Source organism: Cuculus canorus, chromosome 7, assembly GCF_017976375.1.
Source record: "Cuculus canorus isolate bCucCan1 chromosome 7, bCucCan1.pri, whole genome shotgun sequence".
Classification (NCBI taxonomy): domain Eukaryota; kingdom Metazoa; phylum Chordata; class Aves; order Cuculiformes; family Cuculidae; genus Cuculus; species Cuculus canorus.
The window spans coordinates 6,253,246-6,276,693 of NC_071407.1; the positions used below are offsets into that span (position 1 = coordinate 6,253,246).

The 23,448-nt window shown below is 41.4% G+C and overlaps 2 protein-coding genes across 5 annotated transcripts in view; one reads left to right on the forward strand and one right to left on the reverse strand.

The window, feature by feature from the left end:
* Positions 1–23,448, forward strand: part of ZDHHC6 (zinc finger DHHC-type palmitoyltransferase 6) — a 79,240-nt gene that overhangs the window by 25,292 nt on the left and 30,500 nt on the right. Inside the window, exon 10 of one of the 3 annotated variants that reach the window (XM_054071167.1) lies at positions 16,175–17,263. The exons of 1 other annotated variant lie outside the window; for it this stretch is intronic. In XM_054071167.1, coding sequence (XP_053927142.1) covers positions 16,175–16,242 — 68 coding nt within the window. In that variant the 3' untranslated portion in view covers positions 16,243–17,263. Of the gene's footprint in view, positions 1–13,774; positions 13,872–16,174; positions 17,264–23,448 lie in introns of those variants that run through there. One more of the 3 variants, XM_054071168.1, reaches the window with a different exon arrangement.
* ACSL5 (acyl-CoA synthetase long chain family member 5) overlaps positions 1–23,448 on the reverse strand; it is a 33,348-nt gene that overhangs the window by 9,163 nt on the left and 737 nt on the right. Inside the window, exons 1-7 of one of the 2 annotated variants that reach the window (XM_009570580.2) lie at positions 9,665–9,804; positions 3,479–3,664; positions 2,821–2,929; positions 2,109–2,173; positions 1,929–2,030; positions 1,509–1,608; positions 244–422 (exon numbers count right to left, since the gene is read on the reverse strand). In XM_009570580.2, the coding sequence (XP_009568875.2) occupies positions 244–422; positions 1,509–1,608; positions 1,929–2,030; positions 2,109–2,173; positions 2,821–2,929; positions 3,479–3,634 (711 nt within the window). In that variant the 5' untranslated portion in view covers positions 3,635–3,664; positions 9,665–9,804. Of the gene's footprint in view, positions 1–243; positions 423–1,508; positions 1,609–1,928; positions 2,031–2,108; positions 2,174–2,820; positions 2,930–3,478; positions 3,665–9,664; positions 9,805–13,011; positions 13,194–23,448 lie in introns of those variants that run through there. The other variant, XM_054071166.1, reaches the window with a different exon arrangement.

Sequence of the window (23,448 nt, forward strand, 5' to 3'; positions counted from 1 at the left end):
ATCTTCAGTTTAAAACATATGGACTGCCCACAACACATGGCCACAACTTCAAACAATGGTTTGAACTCTGCAAGTCCATTTGGCCAAATATATCAAGTTCTAAAATGACTGCTTATCAAGATCAGTGTCCAGTGTGACAACTGGGTAACGCTTACATTAGTGTCATTGTTGCCAGAGAAGGTCCAGCTGGCTAGTGGCAAGGTATTCCTCTGCAAGATCAGGCAGAAGCCTTTAGTCACCCACCTCAACCTCCTGCAGTGCGAGAATTTCGACTCCCACTTTTGCTCCCCTGTCCTTGAGCTCTTTATCAAAGAGATCCATAAGAATGATAGTCTTCAGATGTGGGGTCTTTTCTTGCTCACAGTTCTCAAGCAAGGTCTGTGCCTTGTCAGGCTTGTCACAGATCACTAGGCTTATGTCAGCTATAGAAAAGAAATTACATTTCAGAAAGCTATTCAGAAGACATGAGGGTAGTGAGTGACTGCTCAATAGCACATACATTTATAATATAGCATTGGTTTGTTTTGCAGCCATTTGCATTTGCTCATATGGAGTCAGTGACTGGCTTACAGTGCTAAGAAGAGTCTTCCTACCTTGCCCAATTAATTGGGCAATCTTAATATCTTATGATAGCTGTACAAAGAGAAGGCAAGTGCTGAGGAACCGAAGACAAATACCTTCAGTCACAGTCAAGGCAGACATTTAAACTTTGGTATTGCCATAAAAAGCTCAGAATTGTCCTCACTGAGGGTTAGCCATCTTCCGTAAGTCTAAATTTAGAACCGTTTGAGAGGGAGAGCTAAAATTCTTGAGTTAATGCTTCAGCTTCCTTGCATGCGCAAGAGAATTTTATGCAATTACAAAAAATTTCCCATTAAGTCAGCAGAGGAATGGGATTTGCCTGAACATGCCAGTTCCCTGTCAGTTTAGTAAGTCACAGCCGTGTAGTCTCCAAGGCAAGACCTGTTTGCAAGGTTCACCAGCAGAACCGGTGAAGTCATTTTGCTTGGCATATCCTATTTAAGTGTTGAACCCCAAATTGTTGTGACAGCAGTGGATATTCCACCCCCCATATCTCCCCTAAGACTGGGGGAAGTACGTTTGAATATCTATTCCAGCTTCCTCACCAGTTTCTTCCATGATGGCATGCTAGTTTTTGCTTCTGTAGAACAACAGGTCCTAACCAGATAATGGCATATTTTCAGCCCTCCCTCTCCAACACTTTGCATCCTACAAGTTTAAATTAGAGACACACATCTAGTTTTAGTTTGCGTGCAAGCCTGGCTACATTGATGATTTACTAGGAAACAGGAAACACACCAACTTCACACATTGAACCACGTCCCTGCAGAGCAGCTTCATTTACAGAAATTAAGTGTCTATAAAAGGTAAGAACAGCAAAGTTAAAGCTACTCTGATTTTTTGCATCAAATTCCCTTGACCTTCTGCCTTCTCAAAACAAAGCTTCTTAGAGAAATCATTATGAAATAGTGGAAGTCAATATTTACCTTTGTTAACAATATATACAATGGCATCTGGCCCCAGAGTGTCATAGAGTGGAACAGCAACCATTGAGTAAGTGTAGCAGGCATACTCTGAAATGATCCACTAAAGAGAGAAGACAGTACAGCTAAGGATAACTAGCAGTTCATAAGACAGGATTACCAACAGGTTTCATAGAGCCTGACTAGCCCACACACACAGTGGTAGTGAGGTTTGTGTAAGGAGCAGGTCCAGGAGATTCTACGAGTAGTGAGGATTCAAGGTTGTATTACATGCCTGGCGTGGTGTGTGCTCAGCCAGTAATGAGGGAAGAGGGGACAGAAGCCAGTTGTGATTGTTCCTTAGGTCTCTTCAAGCTGTTTAACTACAGACCCTCCTCCAGGTGTCAGGGTATTCTGGGAAAAAATATTAAATTTGTTGCTTACCTCTGGCCTATTCTGAGCAAAAATGCCAATAAATTGGTTGGGTGATGGCTTGCATCCTTTTTGCAGGAGTCCTGATCCCAGGTATTGAGCTCTATCCAGAACCTGCAAGATAGTTTTACCTCACTTTAGTGTTACAAGACAGTATCCCAAATTAAATCATCTGTAATGTACAATACTGACCTGTTTATATGTCAGCCATTGATAAGGTTGGTTGGGTTTTCTGTAGCCTAAGCAGTTGCCATTTTCTAATGGAAGAGTTCAGAAAAGAAATTGTAAGGCTTGGGACTGAAGCTGCAGAGCACTTCAATGCAACACTTCAGGTGGAAAATATTTTGAGCCAAACATCTAGCTAACTGCATGGAGTATGGAAGCACATGGTGTCCGTAAAGACTCTGCCCAAACCACACAGACTGTAAGACTGTTGACTTCCAAGAACTGATGATATTGTCTCATTTTACAACCCACGTGACATTGAAATAGCTTGTGAGCTATTGCATATTTTTATGCATGTGATCCCTGAAGTCACGTGTGCATACATTCATACCTGTTGAAAGCAGGGTGTAATTTTACACTAAAATCCACAGGATAAGACAAAGCAGAGGCGTTTCCTCCCCTCCTGCAGCTCCCTCTAATGCTTAGTATCCGCTTACTCTTCAGTGAACTCTAACGTATTAAGCTTCTGATGTTTGTTCTTGCCCAGTCTGCCAACTAAGACTACTAATATACCAGTGAAGGGGAAAGAGAGGTCAATTGTCACTCCACCCCACAGAAGGCTAGGAAATTTTTTTCCAGCCTGAATTATTGCTACAGACAAGAAGCAATGCAAAGAGAGCTTGGAATAACTTTAGTCACTTGTGATAGGCAAGTACTAACTAGTAGCTGCAAAGCTTACCAGAAGCATGTAGACCTCTCTGGAAAACTTCATACAAGGTTTTACTATCGTCAAAGTAATAAGAAAGCAGGTTATTATCTGGCAGGAGTGCACATCTTCTGGCTCCTCCCTAGGAACAGAACACAGTTATGAAACAGTGCAGAGCAGGTGCAATGTCATTTGTTCCTCAGCCATCCTCCCAGCAATCCCCTTTAAAGCATTTCAATAACATTGCATTGTTAGGGAAGTGTCATTTTCCTTCCTGATTCTGATCTACTCAGTCATATGCAGAGGAATTTTCTAGATGGCCTAGATTAATACTCAATTACAGGTTATGAGAGAGACCTTGAGTAAGATTGAGTGCTATCACTTGCCAGGTTAGATCAAGTTTAGCACCAGCCTCAAAACTGATGCAAAGCATTTAAAACACAGAAAAAAGTCGGTGACAGCCTAGGCCATCTTGTAAAAATCCCACCTAACCCCAGTGGCAAGAGCTGCTGTTTCTTACTCTTAATGCCTTAAGATTTCCCATCTCTCCACCATACTGTTCAGTTGTGCACCTGAGAGAGGTCTGTGTGTATCAGACAGGAGAGTTTCCACTGATGTGGAGAGTCAGAATGGATCAGTATTGAGATTAAGCTCAAAAATAGTCTATGTCCACAAGCACAGTAAGCATTACCTCAATTCCTACTGACTGCTTGTTCAAGTCAACAGGAGGCCAAACAGGTTTTGGCCTGCTTATCAACCAGAGGAAGATGCCAGCTCCAAATGCAATGAGACTAATCAATGCTGGTGTTGGGAGCGGTGAGAACAAGACTTGAAGTATCCAGATCATTGTGCTGGATCAGTGGAGCCACAGTTGAACCTGAAACAAACAGGAGGTTTAGTAGACATGAATTAGAAGCACTTACTACCTATAAGCCATGGTTACTTAAGTAGTTTAAGCAATATTGCAAATCATTTCAGCAGTTTGCCCCTAAAGAGTCCTGGTACAATAATGAAACATACTTATGCAATATGTTAAGCCTCTTAAGAGATCCCGAGTCACCTGTCCCCATAAATCTTAATCCATGCTGCATCCACCTCCATAAAAAGCTGAAGCTCGATTAAGTCAGACAAGAAACAGATGTCAATTATTTCTATTCAAGAGCAAAAATCTGCCCAGGGAAAGCCAACATACAATTTCCCCAATTAAGCGTAACAAAAAATGCTTACGGTTGAGTGATGCAAATTGTGGAATAAAGAAAACTCCTTTATATTATAGCTGTCGAATTGCTAAAATACTGCTAACATAGTAGGTGTATTGCCAAATTATGTTTATTATACCTACATATATAATTCTGCAGGGCGAGCAGTATCTTAACTACTGGAGGCTCTTACTGCAAAGTAGGGTTTATGCTTTACAAGTACTTCAGACACAGAAAGTGTTTAGCATGAGGTATGGCAGAAGTCAAAACTGTTAGTTTCCACTAATTAGTCATGATCTGGAAGTCAATGCATGCAATGAAAGTCTAGGTAGGAAATATAGAAGCAGTTTCGCTGCTTGCATCCTCCAGTCTCTTCCTTCAAGGGCAGGGAAGGAAATGCTGAGAATGTAGGGCTTTTTACAAGAGACAAAAACATCAACCTCAGCTTCCTTCCTTCAAAACATATACTTTAGTCTCTAAAATGTTCTGGTGTGTTTAAGACTGAATGCCCAAGACAAATCCAGCCCAGATGACTGCTTTTGTCTAAATCAACTCAGGTCTTACCAGCTTATCTTTGCTTGTATCTGAATAGCTATGCAGGGCATGACACATAACACCTTGGAAGAGGAATAACCACACCCTTTCAAATTTCTTCAGACAGAATCAAGGGAAGCTGGTCAGTAGATAGTACACCAGCTAGCAACTAATTAAATCCCTGTACAAGAATACCAGGCATTCTGGAGCAATGGGCTCCAGTTACCCTTTAACTGTAACTCCAAGAAAGGCGAATTTTCCAGTTAGTAAATTCAGCCAGGCCCCAAAGTCACAATTTGGGTCTTTAAGTCCAGACTAACTAGCGTTAGATCACCTGTATCTGGTTTGTAGTTTCACAGTTTTCACTTTCCAGTGCTGTGCTAATGAGCAATCCTAATGTGTTCTCTGGTGAGAGGACATGCTTTGCCTGCTCAGCATCTGGATAGGAAAGGGTACCTCAGAGGCTTGTCATCAAGTCTGAGCTGCCAAAAGCACATCACCTACATATGTGAAAAGTAGATTCTGTTCTACTCTAAGCCTTAGTTGCAACGTGCCCTTCAAATTCTTGACCCTGATTTCATGTATTGAGAGTCCCAAAAAACTGTGCCACAGCAAGAGAGGCAGGAACTGCCCTTGGCACTCTGCACTGACTGACAGTTCCAGTCACCAGGCTCATCAAACCTAGGAAGCACAAACCTGCTCTTTCTGCAGCACTGGGTATCACCCATCTCCACATCCTTCCTTTAAGCCTTTAACAACTGAGAAAAAAATCCCCTAAAACCTAGTCTGTTGATAGAGTTTACGCTCAGGGCAAGGCCACTTCACAGTCTAGGTTCTAGCACTGTTCTCTTTGCAAGACCTGAGGTTATTTGGCAGTCAGCTGCTCTTCATGATTTATACATTTGGCCTTGTAATGCATTACTGGAGCGGTTAGTAAGCAGTTTTCTGCAGGTGATTAAACAATATCTGGCTTGTGGTGTGAGTCAGCCAATTCCTCTTTTGTGTATATGAGGAAACCACATATATAAAAGGAGTTGGTTATTGCAAATTTATTCCTTTAACTAGAGCCCACTACTAGATCCAAGTGACAAAGCAAAGCACATTTACACCATTTGTGTGTTGGAAGCTTAGCTTGTTAGGAGTTGGCAAAACAAGACCTTGACACATCTAGTCTCACATCTTTTTAGAGGGATACCAGAAGATTCATGTTCAGCTCTCCTGAATTTTGATTAATAGCAATCAGCTTGGGCTGTTTTCCAGTCTTTTTCCATTCCCAGATGAGCCAAAAGGAGTCTGCACTCAGTGCATTTCAGATGACTGTTCCCTGGACATGAGACTTTTCAGTTAGCTGCAAGGGAACAGAACTATATGCAGGTGACTGAAGAGGCCACATGCCTGTACAGCTGTACCAGTTTTAATATCTGTGTTCTCATGCTTATTTTAATAGTAATTTTAAGATAATTTCCTAGAAACCAGGAAGGATTTGTTGCCTTTGGAGCATCATGCTAAAGGTAATTGGGATCATGTCTATAGCACCAAGTCCTCTGTTATAACTTATTAAAGCTGCTTAGCATTAACGCTGCCTGATCAGACAGATCAGTGCAATTGTCATGAACAGCTGCTGTCTGTTACATGGACTTGACAGAAAATTAGCAGAAGACACTTGCCTGACCTTTTTGTGGTAAGGAGCAGAGAGCCCACTAACCCCAAATGCTTCATACAGCAGTAGATAAGTCACAGAATACCTTTCCATCAGGGTATTCTCATCTCCTCACTGACTCACATGCAAGGCATGTGTGCCAAGACATCTAGGAAGACTAAACGTTAGGCCCTGAAGGATAATGATGCCTGGAGCAGAGAGCTCAAAGTCCAGAGAGAACACCTGATCAAGTTTAGAAAAGCCTGAAGCAAAGCTTTTGGCTTCAGATTCTAAATTGATTCCACAAGTCTCTCACATTAGAAAGAAAGAGAACTCGGACATTAGTTCAATGCCAGTGTAACTTAACCGCCTAGTCAAGGATGATTTTCAGTTACAAGCAAACTGGAATTTTTATTTAAAGCAGGACCTGTTGATGAGTTTCTCTCTAAAGCCTGGGAAGTAGTGTATGCTCATTTGCTTCTAGGCTGGGTTGGTTTTTTTAGTAACTGTCTTCATTAGCCTGCTTACAGCACTGAATGAGCCTGTAAATGTGAGAGTCAAAATCTAACGTCCTCTAAAGCTACAGAGGTTAGTGTTGTGTCAAAAAAAGCAGATACCTAGGTTTTGAAAGCACAGATACCTAGGTCTTGTTTGCAATACATGAAAAAATGCATTTCTTATATGAAAGACTATTCTCAGTTCCTCTGCTTTATGAATAGAATAGCGACAGTGTTTTGCTTTTACTTTCCAACAATGTTTCCTCCTATCAAAGTGCAGAGAATGTTATTCAAGCTGTGGTGGAAAGAGACCATCAGCAAATTTGTCTCAATTCTTAGCATTAGGATGGTTGTTTCCTAAGCCTGGAGCTTCTACTGTAACTACTTGTCAAATCTGAGTCGCTGCTAATTAATCACCTCTGGTATCCTCCAAAATGCCACTTAATCCTGCTGCCCTCAAAGCAGACGAGCTTGCAGAGAGCATAGGAATCTGTACTTGACAGAGTTTTCTGTCTATGGGAAGAGAACAGCTTTACAGTAGATCCTATAGGGCAAATACCATCAGAGCTTAACCCACAAATCCAAATGCCCTGTGCATACATAACACCCAATTTATATCAACTGAGAGAGAACCCAACTCAGTGCAGCAGGAGACAAAGCCAGGGCATTCCTGGTAGACACCAGCTTTCACTGTAGGGCACATCTGGGCACCAGCTGCTTTCTTAAGTGTGGAGTGCTTGAAACCACTGAATTTTGAAGGGCTCAGCTCCCAGAGACCAGAAAGATTCAAAACACTCATGATGTCTCAAAACACCTGTTAGTCCTCTTATGCAATTAAATGCAGTTAAAGTGTGCTTAGGTTGTCTCACCTGATCAATGGTCAGGGATAAGATGCACTAGGCTCCAGAGTGCAAAGGCTTAGTTTTTATCAGAAGAGATTACAGTGATACCATTCACAGCCTTGAGTTCAGGAATACATGTTCTCTTTTCTGCTGTGGGTCCTCCCTGCCCCCCAGACTCTACAGCAATTCCTTCACTAGCTAGAAGAAATGGAACAGTTATTCCCTATTCTCTTCAAGTCAGGAGATTCTCTCCACTGGAAAGTGACTGGGCTTTCTCCAAGGACATAAATCTAAAGAAAGAAATCAGTGTTACCTCCATCACAGCAGTTCTTTACAGACATCAAAGCAACTTCTAATTGCACAATTTCAGAAGCAATGTGTGTGTGCTGCCTGGGAGAATGTATTCTAGAATTATATTCTTTGTCTCAAGTTTGCCTAAGAAACAGCTTGCATATGCATTTGAGGTGATTGTAGAATCATAGATGCATAAAATGGTTTGGGTTGGAAGGGACCTTAAAGATCGCCCAGTTCCAATCCCCTGCCATGGACAGGGACACCTCCCACTGGATCAGGTTGCTCACAGCCCCATCCAATCTGGCCTGGAACACCTCCAGGGATGGGGCAGCCACGACTTCTTTGAGCAACCTTTGCCAGTGCCTCACCACCCTCACAGTAAAACATTTCTTCCTAAAATCTCATCTAAATCTCCCCTCTTTCAGCTGAAAGATGTTTCCCCTCATCCTCTATCCCTGTACTCCCTGATAAAGAGCCCCTCTCCATCATGAGAGCCTGTTGATCAGCATTAGTATGGTACCATTGACTCTTCCCAAGCTGGAAGAGTACAACCAGCCGCGCTGGGGTCATTTATTAGTCAGTTAAGCACCAGTAGCTCACTCTTCGCATTTGCTTACACAGTGCCCTTCTTGCCTGGTGTCCTGCGAGCCCTGTGCCAGTTCTTACTCCTTGGCAGCATTATATCCCATCTTCCTTCATCTGCAGCAAGGAGAAGTTGTGCTTTGCAGGGTTTCAGAACATCTAACTTTCAGAATCCAGAGAGAAGCTAAAGTGCCAAAGCTCAGCAGCAACTGCTGAACATAGAGCCATAGAAAAAAAACACAAAGCAAAATCCACAGTAACTTGCATTAAGTGCAAAATATGCTTTAGTTAGGCTTTGCTTTTAGAGTACCTCTTACAAAAGTCAGAGCCAAACATTTCAAGTACCCTTTGATCTTGGCTGAGAACCACTCTGCTAAGGGGTGGGAAAGAACGAGGCCTCAGTAATGCACTTTCAGGAAGTGTAGTGCTCTGTGGTTTCAGACTACCCGTTACAAGCTATTTCTGGGCCTTGCCCATAAAACCTATTAAACTCGAGATTTCACTATGCTTAAACAGAAAGGCCATTATTAATAAAGAATTTTAGTATCTGATGTTACCATCACTCCATCAGGAGGGCAGTGACACCATGACACTGTTTAGTACTAAAAATAGTTCTGCCAGATAAATTGAAAGCCAAGTTCACATATATATTTATATCAGATTTTCTCCTTGAAAACCATCCACTCAGAAAGACAGAACATGTTCAACTGGCCCTTTGAAGCTCTGAAAAACTCAAAAAAATATTATGATGAGTTCTATTACTGTTTATCCTATCAGGTACCACAGGATCACATTTCTGCAAAGCACGCATGCATCAACAACGTGTTAATAGGAAATTACTTTTAGACACAACAAGCTTTAAAGAGCTAAGACTCTACTTGAACATTCACACAGAACTCGTAAGAAAGTTAAAAGGCCATCATTAATCACTTACATAGACACACTGAGAAAAGGTAGCACTAAAAACTTCTAGCCACTAATGTCTTTTATCACTGCACATTATTACAGCACTTACATTATGAAGAGCAAAGAGCAAACATATATCTGAACTGAACACAGCCTAAGGTTAACATCCAACTGATAGCACACTGCCAGAGCTTTCATAGCAGGCTTCTGAAAAACTCATTATCTTGAGCCTTGCAGCTAATCACTGCACTTGCACATAGGTTGTAGTAAAGCCCACGTGAGCGCAATGAGCAATAAGACAAATAAAAGTAGACCTTCAATACTTATACACAAAGCATTTCACAGCAAACACAGAGAAGAGAACCACTGATCAGAGCCACCTACCATTGTGAAAACAGAGTGGGAAGCCAACTTCTTTTCCTTATATAAAATAGAGCCTTAGGAGCACAGTAGCAAACCAACACCAATTAGGTAACACTCATGTTAAAAGTACAGCTAGTTCCCTCTCCCTCGTTTAAATAAATCAGCAAGCAGAAAAGGATGCTGGGAAGGGAGCTTGTAAATGGGAGGAACTAAGTGGTTAGAAAAAAAAAAAAATGATGGAGGAGGTTGTTGAGAGTTTTGTTTGAAAGTGAAAAGAGTTTCCAGTTTACATATGTTTGAAGAGCTCGGTGAAAAGTAAACTGAAGCCCTTTGAAGCTGTATTTATTATTTGTCATTGATAATCCATTTGCTATTATATTCTCCCTGTATAAAGCTGTACTCATCAATAGCAATTTTCTTTCTGTAGCTGCGTGTATATTAAGCTGAGCACAGTTTCATAGCCTGCAATACCGACAAAACACACTTTGAATACAGTATTTCTCCTATACTACTATTCCATGCTTGCCGGGGCGCTGGATCCCCATTTCTGCTGCTGGCTTTGGTTTCTTTGTTTTTTGGTGGTTCTTTTTTGTTATTGTTCCCTCCCCAAAAGCCCCTCAACCCCCCAAAACTCTACCTAGGTTTTTTTTTTCTGCTGTGATGCTGACTTACATATGTGTCCTTATTTGCAAAAGGCAACAGTGAGTCACGTTTCAAACTTCAGTTGTGTTTTCTGATATTACAGGCATTTTCTTTATGGTTTTACAGTTGTTTTTCTTTATTTAAATGGTTATAGCTGCTGCTTTATCTATAGCTGCTTTTTCTCTCCGATGCTTGTCTAATATAACTGGAATTTTGCAGCAGGTCTAGAGGTGTGAGAAGACGGTAGCTTCACCTGTATCTCTTTTTTACTGCCTCAGCCTTAGATCTTGGATTTATTTTCCTACTTAACAGTTTGCCCATCTGAAAGTTTTTCTGTGCTTCATGATTTCAGAATATTCTGCTTAGCTAAACTAACTATAGCTGGAATGGAACAACATAGCATGTACTTGGATACGGAATATAAGCTGTCCTGGACCTTGGCTTGCTAAAACACTAATTCCAATTATGTTTTTATTGCTGCTGTAAACTTTATGCTATTCAGGTAAAGCTAATTTACACTGTAATTGTGGCATTATTTAGCAGTAGAGATATACTTTTAGGGAAGCTGAGGCTTAATTCACTGATTTCGCTGAAAAGTCTACATGGAGATGAAAAAGAAATAGAAATTCTGCATGGAATGCCTCTGCCTTTGGCTTCGCTTACCTAGACCTGTTCCTTTGGCATTTAAGTGAGGCTGTGAGCTTCCGCTTTAATAGTGCCAGTCAGGGTGTGGTTATGCTTCTGGAAACATAATGCCTCTTACAGAGTAGGAGGGAAAGAAGGGCAGACTCCCAGCACAGCTAGCTACATTATCATCTTCTTTGAGTGCCTCTCTGAGGACTTTCTCCCTTCGCTATCTGGCTTCAGGCTGTTATTCTTCTGAGTGGTAGAGAAAAAGCAGTGAGTTTGCCCTGTCTCTCATCAGCTGTTGGGTAGCAATGCTGTGTATCTCAGATGCACTGACTTTGGCTGCAGGTGCAAGAGAACATGATTGCAGCACCGTGCTACCTGGCCTGCCAGAAGCCCAGCACGTGATGCAGAGGGTCCTGAGCTGGTAATCTTCAAACTGCATTGCTGGGACTCCATGGATCTCACAGCTCCAACATAAGTTGGATTAAGGAATGCACATAGAAAATCCTTGGGGAAGGTGCTTCTCCTTAATGATCAGTTCTGTTTAATGCTCACAAATTAGAATACAGCTGATGCTCTTTCTCCAGTATGCATAAGAAATGACATGCGAATCTTGAGGCTTTTAGTTTTCATACTGTCTCAAGTGATCTGAATAACCTCCAGATTGTTACGAGTGGCACCAATCTGTTTGTTGCTAGTAATTCCCTGCCAAAAACTAAAGCAGTGTCATCAATAACTCAACCTTTGCTTCTTTTTGTACTTATATATAAAATATACAACTGCATCTTTCATAGCCAGTAGTAAATTAAGATGAGCAGTATGTAGAGTATGTGTATAGAGAGCTCAAGTCATTTCCTCTCTGTTGTCACAAAAGGTTCGCATAGAGGATGGATAAGATGAGCTTTTATAATAAACCTTAAAGTTGTGGCACAACAAGAGGTTTTGCTATCCAAAGTTGCCAAAATAGTCCATCTACCTATAACAAATAGCAAAGGATGTTAATAAATGAAGTGGAAGCATTAGCTGAGTGTACCGTTTTCTCTGTTTACAATTCCTGAATTGGATCTAAATTTTCTGAGTCTGTGGGAAGTGTGGGCTCACTTTATTTGAAGGGGTTTTGAATTCCAGTTTGTTTTCTTAATTCTTAATACTACAAAGGTAATAATTCTTTATTGCTCTGCTGCACTTCTCAAGGGCAACCTTCTGGCTTTTGTAAAGCAGAGTAACTGCACAGGGACATAAATAATCTTATCAGAGCCTAATTGGGTTCCTCAGAGAAGTTAGTATGGACAGGATGATGGCCTTAGGAATTGGGAGAGCAGCATGGTTTTTGCCAGTTCTCTTACTTGCATCTTTCTGATTAATCTTTGTCTCCGCTATCCTCTTATTTGTTACAGCTGCAGCTCTGTACACAAAAAGAGCTTGGAGAAGGTTCCATCTCCATAGCTACACCAAGCAGTTGTACCAAGGCAATGGCAGCAGTCTGATGTGCCATACTTCAAAATCTATTAAGACATTTAAAAAGGCATTATATCCAGCTTCCGTGTTCTTAGTTACGGATTAAGGTTGCATTGTAGTAAATGTGGCCAATAAGCTTGTGTATATCTAGCACCTAATAGGTTTTTGCTAACAAGATTTCAAAACCTGCCTGTGATGCTGTGGAACCAAATGATTCTTCCATTTCTGGGACTCTGTTTCAAACACAAGTCGGAATGGGAGCCTGGCACTGGTACTCTGTGCACTCTGTCTTTAAATAGACCTAGCTAACAAGCTGATAGGAAAATGGCCTCAGCCTGGACGTGGTCAGGTTTCCAGTTCCAAACGCTCTATAGCAACAGGGAGTGTTCAGGTGGATGTCTCACTCAGGCTGTGATTTCTCTGTATGCCACCTCTGAGCCCAGACTTGCTCCTTTGATAACATGCAGCCAGGTACACAAGCTGTTGCCTTTAACAGCACACAGCATGATGAGAAGAGGGCATTGGATTGAGGCATTGCAGGAAATTCAGGCTATTATCCCACTTGCAGTAAATCTCAGCAGCAGCAGGAAGCCTAGTACTTGGGAAATACAGGCTCTGATCAGGAGAGATTTGCTTACCTTCCTTTAGTGCTGGAGGAGGGTGGAGGGGCCAGTACAGCTTCCGTCCTTGGCTGCTTTACAACTCCAAGTGGGCATTCAAGGGTTGGTGCTTCCCCAGCTCCTGTGGCAGGACTAAGCCCCGACTCATCAGTGTGTGGCTTTAATAAACAGGCAACACTGCACCCAGGTAACCTTTGAACCTGCATTGCAACAGGTTCAAAGGTAAAAAAAAAAAAAAAAAAATTATTCTTGATCAAATATAAAGAGCAATTTTGTCTGGTTAGAAATGTTAAACATACAACTCTTGCGCAACAGCTTTAGGAGAGAGCAGCACACCGTGAAAGCAAACCCCAGTCCTGCGAAAGCCGCACGCTTGGGTTTTTAATACTACTCTGAGTAGGCATGGGACACTGAATAAGCCTCGATCCACTGAGAAAAGGTGCTTCTTAGATTACACTTTGAGAAGTAAACACATTCTAATATTTTCCTGTATCGCTTTGTGGAGGAGCCTCTTGCACCCAGCTGCGGGGGCATGGGCTCCCTTTGCAGCTCAAGTGATCCGCGAATTAGCAAGTTCCTGTATGGTAGGAGCTCTCAGTGCAGTCGGAACGTACAGGGGACTGGTTATCCTACCGTGATACACCTTCTCTTTTGAAGGTGTGCAAAGGGTATTACACTTGCTGGACTGGCAAGTGGGCTAAGCTTGCTTCATTGGAGAATTCTCGTGCTGATTTAAATGCTGGATTTTTTGTTTTCTTCCTCTATCAATACAATACATCAGTGCCATTGGAGTAACAGAGCTGCTGTGCTAAACGCTGCTTGAGGAAGACTCAGCTGTGAGGCGAGGCACACAGGCTGGGCTGGCAGGTGGAGCTTCTTCGCTTCCAAAGGCTGTGGATGTGATCCTTGGAAGAAATTTGCTCTTCATCATCCAAGATATAAGGCTAAATACCAGAGTCCTTTCAACACTCAATACTGTCAAGCCTGATCAAGATAATGAAGCTTTTGTTGATCCAGTGTAGTTTCACTGAGGCTGGAATTTGACTCCTGTATCATGTTTGGAGAGTAAAGAAATGTTAACACTTTTCACTTATGGTCTTAACTATTCTTGATTGGGGTGGGGGAACCTGCCTGTATCAGTGGACGTGAAGAAAAATGGAAGCACCTGTGCCAACACTGATTGCAATCTACACCTTCTGGTTGCAATCTCCTCTAAGTTTTTAGAAAATGTTGGTTTGAGGAGGATGAAAGAAAATGAATGAGATGGTTCCAAATTTGGTATAAAGACATGATACTGGTCTTCAAGTCTCTTGGCTCCAGTCTGTGGTGCATCTTGCATGTGGGAAACAAAGCAGTCGCTTAAGTGCTGTTATGAAGTATGCAATAGATAGTTGAGCAGGTCCCCATTTAGCGTAGGTGATATTGCCCCACTGCCTCAAAAGAGCTAGAATGTCTGATACCATCTGTGGGTTTGGCTCTTAGCTGCATCTTTTAGACAGATGTTTGGGGAGAGTGTAGCAGTCACGTGAGGAGAGGAGAGAATTACCTGAGCCAGCTGTATATGTAAATCTATAACTGCTTTTCCTTCTCTGTCCTTTCTTCCTGGTACATCAAGTACATGGCTTTTTACCTCTTTTGAACAGCAAATTAATCCAAGTTGTAGTGTTTTGTTACCTTTCACCTGTATAGTTGCATCCCAATGAATGAAGACCATTGATCAGTTCACTGTTTAAAGCTGCTCTGGGAGTCCTAAGCAACTCTGAGCAGTGAGTGTGTCATCTCTGAGTCGCGTAGGTTGGGCTCTTGCTCATAAGTCTTGCTGAATTGCTGACATTGGGTAACCTTTTTCCAGCTTGTTTTGAAAAGAGGTGTGAAAAACAATGTCCACAAGCCCTAGAAGACATATGGGCTTACGGTCTGTAGTGCAGGCTTGTCTCTATGTTATCTGTGTTCCTTGTTTCTGAACGAGTTGATGCTATAGTTTGTGATCTCACTGACAAAAGCCCATGACCAATGACATAAAAGAGACTCGATCAGTTGTAGAAGCATCGCCTATGTCCCAGTTCTGAAAAAGAGGAGCTCAAGGAACATCTGCTCAGAATAAGCAATAGGATAATCCATGTGTTTTAAAAAACCTCCCCACTTCCAGTTAATGAAAATGTTGATAACTTTTCTTGTCAAGGCTACATTATGAAGGAAACACGACAAATGACATGAAGAATCCTCTGTAGACCAGCAGGGACCCTATGAATTGTAACAAGCTAGTCATTTGTGCTATCTCTGAGCAGATTATGGCTCAAAATATTTATTCAGAAGTATTATTTTTTGTCAGAAGTCTCTGTATGCACGTGGTTTATAACCATATGATAATGCAAGTTTTCTTTTGTTGGTTTCTATAGGTGATAGAAAAGTCAATGAGGCCTTCCCTGTTTAGATCCATTTTCTGTGCTCATCTAAAATATCACTAGTCACATTAACACATCTTTCAAATATCACACAAGCAATTTAACCATTTGCCCTCTGTGCAATTCACTTGACACTTGAATGATGAATATGCTCCAAATGGGAGCAAAAGAAATTGAAAGAAGTGTTTGTTCCAGCTTTCTTCCAGCTCCATTGCTAACAGCAGGGTTCCGAGGCATATTTTCAGATAACCTGCCAGTGAACACACTACTGTGGGCTATTCCTGAATGCTGATTAAAAGTGATTCTTGCTGAGGTTGTGCAACCACTCTGAGCTGAGAAGATTTGAGCTAAAGGTCATTACCACCCAAAACTGGAGTTTAATCCCTTCTAGGTAACATATAAGAAGCCTTTTTTTATTGGTCTTGTGAAATCTACTCAAATGCAATAGGCTGTTAAGTGATAAACATGAAACAAACTCTAACCCTTCAGCCTAAATAATTGCCCTGACAGTAGTAAAGTTTGGTGCCAGGATATTATAAGTCATTCTTACTGTGTTAAAGCATTTGTATAAAGGGATGAACATGTAGTTAAACTATTTAGATCAATTAATAAGACAGGAAATGTCTGAATATTTGTAGTTGCTCTCTTGAGCCCAAGGGGAGCTGCATGCTTACTTTGTTGGCTGGAACGGTGGCTGTATAAAATGGAAGGATCTGACCAAATTGGCTGCTTTTGTGTTACAGTTGACAATCTTGCATTCTCCTCTCCTTATGCAGAGCTCCAGTGGTGTGTCCCAGAAAGTGTCTATGGTTTTGAAACCAGACAAAGCAGACTTTTAAAGTAACTGTACATGTTAAATACACTGAAGTATGAACTGGCACCAGTCACTTTGCAGGAACTAAAAGCATCTGATTGATATCTTAACTCGCTGACTCTGAGGATAACAGCTGACAGATAATTCCACTGATTTTGACTGGAAACTATGTGGATTTACATTGGTCTATTTGGGATCAGAATTCGTCCTCAAAAGATTAGGTTTTCTAAGCTCTGATGCAAAATATGTTAGACATTGTTCACTTCTCTTCCATCTAATAAAATTCATAGATAAAAAAATACATGAAGCTGTCGCTGAGTAGTCCCCAACAAAGTAAAGTCGTCCCTATCTCAAAAGCACTGCATGCCATATATTGCAAGATAAGTCTGGAGACCATCTGGCACACATTCTGCCTGCCAGCATGGCTGTGCCAGCAATGCTCTGATGAAAGTCTGTGGACAGTTTAAATTATCAGGTCTTTTCCTCCTCTGAAGGTTTGTGACATAATGGGGACTGCTGAACCATGAAGTGGGGAGATGAAATGGATACAAATTAGTTTAGATCCAGCTTGCAGCAACTTGTGAAGATTTCATGATATTTAACTCCTGATGAAAATGAAAAACGCTGATCAAAGTTGAGGGTCTGCTGACCTTTTGAAGCTCAACGCTATTTTGTTGTGTCCATGGAGAGTTTGGCTTCTGCATCAACTCTGGACTTCCAAATCCATTCCTGAAACACAACCCAAGAACTGAAGCTTCTGATTTGTTTGTTCAGTAGTTTTCATAGTCTGGCAATGTTGTTCTGCCTGCACATTTGTCTGAACGTTTTGCTATACGTAACCTCTCCTACTGCCAGGATAAAATGTGGGCAAGAGAAGCAGATGTGACAGTTTATGAACAGAGATTTTGACGACTGATCATTCGAACTGGAAGTAAAAAAACAGAGCAAGTCTTTCTTCGTGTCTTTAGACTTTGGATCTACAGACTAATAAAAGAGAAAAAAGCTAATGTTCGAAGTGAGTGATATCTGACGTGTACTATTTAGATGAGGAAAGTTTAAAGACCACTTGGATTGCTTCTAAGTGTTATCACAGTGCTGTAATTTGTTTAGGTGGTTAACGTTTTGTTGAAACAACAAAATTCTATTTATAATATAGATAGCCATGAAGATTTCATTTATCAAGGTAGTCCTGAGTGATTTTGCTGAAAAGAGGCAACAAGGACTATTATTATTTTTTTTTAAGATACCATGCTTTTGGTGGTGGAGTAATAAATGCATGGGCTTAAGATGTCTATTACACTCCTTCATGTGTTGTGTCTCAGACCTCATTTGTTCACCTGCGCTTAACAGAAAGGATAGACCTTGGAGTTCAACTCTTCTTCTGGTATGCTAAGGAGCTCTGATCTGATTTGGGGTCCGCCTTCAATTTAGAAACTCTATAATACAGGGGCTCTTATTTGCCTTTCAGACTAGAGATAATGCCATCAATGTTGCTGATGTGCCATCAGAAACAGAGCTCAGCTGTGAGACTCAGCCTTTAAAATACAGCAAATCTGCTTATACATTCTTATTGGAACAATGCAGAATGCCTATAATGTTCTGAAAACTTTTGTTTCTACCTGTGCTTCTGCTCAAGGCTCAACTGAGTCAGTTTTGTCCCAGTAAAAGACCAAGCTGAGCATGGGAAGTTCAAGATGTGGCTTGTTGCGAGATGAGGTGTCTGATGCCTTTGTGATTTAATTCTATGGACTTCATTAGATGCATAGATTTAAAAGACCAAAGAATTATGCTGTCTGAGAAGTACTGGCATGGTTTTTAAATCCCAAAGTAATTGTACATACTTCTTTAGAAATCTGTTGAAACAGACCACTGGAGCTAAATTTTAGAAGGGTTTTGAGTTCATCACAGTGCAAGATCACAAAGAGATATTACTTTAAACTGGGGATTTACATTTTAATTAAGTGTCTCCTGTTGAAGTTCCTTATTACTGATGTTTTGTATTTGTCTTTTGGTGCCTAAAAGTAGGTTCAGAAATGTAGGGACTGTGATTGAGGTTGTTACAACAGCACATGTGGCTTTTCAGGGCTGTGCGGATAAAAGATTGTCAAATTCAATTTTGTGCCAACTGAAGCTACTGACCTTGAAAAAAGCCATTTGCCTGACTAAAAATATGTAGGTGTACATTGCAGTTCAGGGAAATACATTGAGAAAAAAAGGGAGTGATATTTAAAGTTAGGCAATTAGTACTTCCTGTGGCTAAGTTATAACCTCTGGGTCATATTTAGTAAGGGTTTGGAATGAGGTGAGTAAAGAACTTTGTCTAACTCATTAATCAGTGTATGATGTACAGGTACATAACGTGTTCTAATGCACATCTGTGGCATTTACACTGCAGTCACTGCAATAGACTTGTAAAAGGGATGAATTTGATGCTTTTTGGTTTAGCTACAGCCAATATAATTCTCAAAAGGTACTTTACCCTTGGGAAGTCCTGAAAAATCATTAAAAAAGCTTGCCATGGTGAGTACTTAAGCATAGATATTTTAACTGTTTTTTTCATTTTGTTTAGTTGGGCTTGTAGCTCATCTTGCAATGATTCCAATGGCAAAAGGCTTCAAGATAATATGCATCATGTAAAATTCTACAGCTTTTATGACTTTGTGGTTTCAATCACAATCACCTGGTTACCTTTGATTAATACTGCTAGCAGATCTTATGCAGCAACACGCTGAGATGGTTATTGAGTTACCAAAACCTGTGTCCCAGCCCCAGATGATTTGGAGAGAGCCTACTGCTAGTGTTGAACACTTTTCTTAGAACATTTCAGGCCATATCTGGGGCAGATGACCATGTTTTGTTCAGGGCAAGCTCAGACATATATATTATTTGCGTTACATCTTCTGTTTCAGAGCATATTTCATGTGAACAAGATAAAATGGGACTCAGGTATCAGGAAACCACGCTGTTCCTTATGTCAAATGAAGGATATGCAGTGCTGAGAGGTTTGTTAAGAAAAAAAAAATACAGAAAGAGAAAAAAAAAGGCAGACTAAACAGAATGCAGGAGAACAGAAAGAAAATTCATTCTGGTTATAAACAGATATGTAGCCGATTCTGCCTTGGTCATTTCACAACCTTTGCCACTAGTGGACTGGTGTACCTGTGAGCTATTGATTGAATAGAAGTTTGAAGGTCAAAGGAAATTATTTGGGCATGAAAAAAATGCCGGTAAATATTTGGAGCAGCCATCGGTGTCTCCTTTCTGCAGGACACTGCTGGTACCCTGAGCAACATGGAGGGCACCAAGTGCCATCTACTGTTTCTCCTAGATCTTTTGCAGGTATCTGAAGGTGTTCACCTAGGTTTCTGATGGATTTGGAACTTTTTGGCTGTTCTTGTTGCACTCAGTTTCAAAACAAATGAAACCATCCAACATCTTGTATGAAGTGGGAGTGCATGTTGTGTCTCATGGAGAGCTGAGCAGGGGAGCATGTCCATTGCTTCACAAGGCTGCATGTGTTCATTCAGCTCTCAATGGAGAACTCAAGGGCAATATTAGAAAAACAAGAAACAGAAAAACCCAAGAAAATCCAGAGTAGTATTACCTTTATTCTCCACTGTCACCTGCCAGACTTTTCTGTCTAGGAAGACAATTTCTACCCTGCCTATATTATACATGATGCAACTTCTGGCTTAGACGGAGAGAGATCAACGCTGAGGCAATCTCACACTTCACTGCTAGTGGTACTTGCCTCATCTCTCAATTAGTGTTATATTGCATTCCATATACCCATTTGTTTTCTTTCCAACTAAAGTGTGATAAACAATACATGACAAGCTGTAAAATCGGACTTGCCCTGAGTTGCAATACAGAGTGTGTCCAAACTCAGGATGCCATTGAAACAATTAAACCGTACTGATTATTTAATTAAAATCTGGTGACAGGCAGAGAAGTTGGAGCCAACAGAGCAAGAAAGAGGAATAAGAGGACGGTGTAGTGTCTGTGGTTCAGGTGTACGGGCATTTGGTGACTGTGTAGTCTCCATGTGAACTTCAGTACTGAGGAAGCACTCCTGTCTGCGACAGCGCTGCAATAGCTCTTGCTCTGGTGAATCTTGCCAATGCCTTTCTTAATGGGCCAAATACCTTTGAGCTTGTTGTGGCAGTTCAAACACTGGAACGCTTCCTAACCCGCATGGCAGACAGAAGCTGGGCTCAGCTATCCTAACTGTCATCAACAGTCATTTCAGATCAGTCATCCTTAGCTATCTTTATTCTGGTTTTTGTTTGTGCCCATTGTGTTTGCAATGCCAAGCAGTCTCTTACCTGTCAGGTTCAGCAGGAGACTGTTTCAGCCCTCTCTAACGAGAACGTTCAAAAGTAGTTAAGTGGAGTATGTGTTTCTGAGGTTTGCTTTTCCCCACTCTAGCCCTGAAATTCTGGGATTCTTTTATATAAGAACAGCACTTGGACCAACAGCTTCCCAACATCACGGGAGCACTGGCATGAGGGAAGGTTTCGCCTGATATCTGCCTCAACCCATCATTCTTGCTAGATCCCATTTTGACCGCTGCTTTCCTGCACACGCAGAAATACTGTGTTCTTTTTCCAGGCTTTTCTGGAAGGTCACACTAGGGGAGACTATTGCTCAGAGGAGCCAAGAGGATTTTATCAGGGAGCTTTATCACATCTGACATGTTCCTTCTGCCTCTGAGCTCATGGGTTATTGCAGTACACACATCTCAGAGCATGATATTCAAATCAAAGAATCATAGAATCATAGAATGCTTTGGGTTAGAAGGGATTTTACAGGTCACCTAGTCCAACCCCCCTGAAATGAGCAGGGACAACTTTAACTCCAACAGGTTGCTCAGAGCCCCTTCCAACCTGACTTTGAATTTCAGTTTCCAGGGATGGAGCCTCCACTGCCTCCCAGGGCAACCTGTTCCAATGTTTCACCACCCTCATTGTAAAAAATTTCTTCCTTATATCCAGTAATGATCTACCCTCCTTTAGTTTAAAAGCAATACTCCTTGTCCAGTTACTACATTCCCTGATAAAGAGCCCCTCCCCAGCTTTCCTGTAGCCCCCTTTAAGTACTGGAAGCTGCTCTTAAGGTCTCCCTGCAGCCTTCTCTTCTCCAGGCTGAACAACCCCAACTCTCTCAGCCTGTTTCTCCCTCAGGAAACAACACTGGAATTCTGGAAGCACTCCAGTGCTCCTGCTGATAGGTGCTAAAATGAGATGAGTCTTTGTGAAAACAAGCTGGGAAATTTGGGGTGGGGAGATTAAGGATTGCTGCTTCAATGCAAGTTCTGTTAGTTAACAGTGTTAACACGGTGTTCCTGAGACTCCTCCTGAGACCTGCTTTTGATGTGGATTGCTTTGTGTCCATGCCAGATCTTTAAGTTGGTATTTTCCTCTAGGAAGCAGGAGGGCAGGGGCCTTTTTGTCTGTTAATTGTAACAAATGACAGGAGGAAAAGCACTTAACAGCAAACCCAGGCAAGTAGTACTCTTCAACTGTACTGAGCTCTTGAGCCTTCACTGTTTGCTGCCAAAGGCTTTTGCAGTCAGCTCTATCAATTCGTGTTACTCTGAGCTGATTTCTGTTCAGGGTGTTTCTTACAAAGTGCTTTCTAGAAACGACCGATGTTAGAGCAGCTTGGGAAGGAGTTTTGTTTTGTCTCTAGCTGTTTCGGAAAGCTGACTGAGCTCTGTTTCACTTTGCGGATCTTTCAAACCTTAAAAAACCAAGAGAACAGTTTTAGCTGAACAGAATTGCATTATTTTTCTCTGAAATGCAGAAGCACAATGTTTTGGTGCTTTCCAGCCGAGGCTGGTGTTTTGCAGTACGGTATGCTCCAGTTGATACCAGTCGGAGAAATACTTTTAACTAATCAGAAGCAGACTGTTTCTTCAGCCCCAGTTTTCTGCATCCTGGGATGGCACCTCAGGCACTGACTCACGCTGCCTGGAGTACCTTTCAAAGCCTGAGGCAACTACTGCATCCACAATGCGGTGTGCACTGCCACAATTAATCTCTGTACCATGGGACAATCCTGTCTTCAAGGCCACTTGGAGCTACTGAGTGTTGCCTCTTCTTTGGCACGCAGCCTGCTCCCTTCTTAGCCTTTCAAACACGATACCTGGCACAGTACGGTTTGCCTCCACACTGCGCTTTGAGCTTCTCTGACAGCTCGTCTGTACCTTTTAATGAATTCACTGTGATTTCAATCATAGCATTTTGACTCACTTTGTAGCACTCCAAGGATGGGGCTTCATGGTAGGAATACGCAATAGGAGGACGAATGCTTGAAAATATTCCCACAACACCACGTCTCTATTAATAATTGATAATTATTCAATTTGAAACCTTCCTTGAGGCAATTATGGCATTCAAGCAGGGCCTCTGTCTGTATCATACAATGCAATCTGTCTCCCTGACTGCAGGAGAATGCAATAAATGTAATGAGTTCTATAAATGTCAAATCAGTATTGTCAGTGAGAAGTAGATCATTAATTCTATGACTGTTTGGCAGATAAATGACAGAGGAATATATGAACAGTGTTAATCTTTTTGGTCACCTTGTAAAGACTAAAAACTGCTTGAACACAGTGAGCAATCTGTTCCAGATGTTGTGTATACTCCACAAAAGGGACTTGTTCTGTGATTATTCGTGTTCTGAGATCCCAAGCTTATTCATATTTCAGCCCGTGGTGTGGTGCGGAGGTCATTGTAACACTTCCTCTTGATATGCAGTCACATACCATGCTCCATTTTAAACACCCACATATTGTTGTAATACCTTTGGTGTAAGTAATATCATTAATTATTTCATGTTAGAGTAATACCTCCTGACTCCAACTTGTTGATCAAATGTAAGGAGAGAGTTCGATATTCAAAGGTAAAGCAGGAACTAATGTAGAAGGTGTTTGGCTTCAGCCTCCCAACAAAGCTGGAGGAGAATCAGGGCTCTGGAGATCCTGCCGAGTGCTGGAAATGCTGAGTTGTTCTTTACTTTCCTCCTATTCTATTTCATTCAAAAGTGGTGAACACTAGTGCTTTGAAATTATTTTTTTTTAGAAGTTTTTGCAAAAAGACATGAGGAAACACTTCTGTAACACCCACCTAGATTTGATCTCATTTGCATTCTCTTAATCTCCAAATTTTGCAATCCATGTTTGTTTAAAATAATAAAAAAAAAAAAAATGAAAAAAAAAAACCAACAACCCCC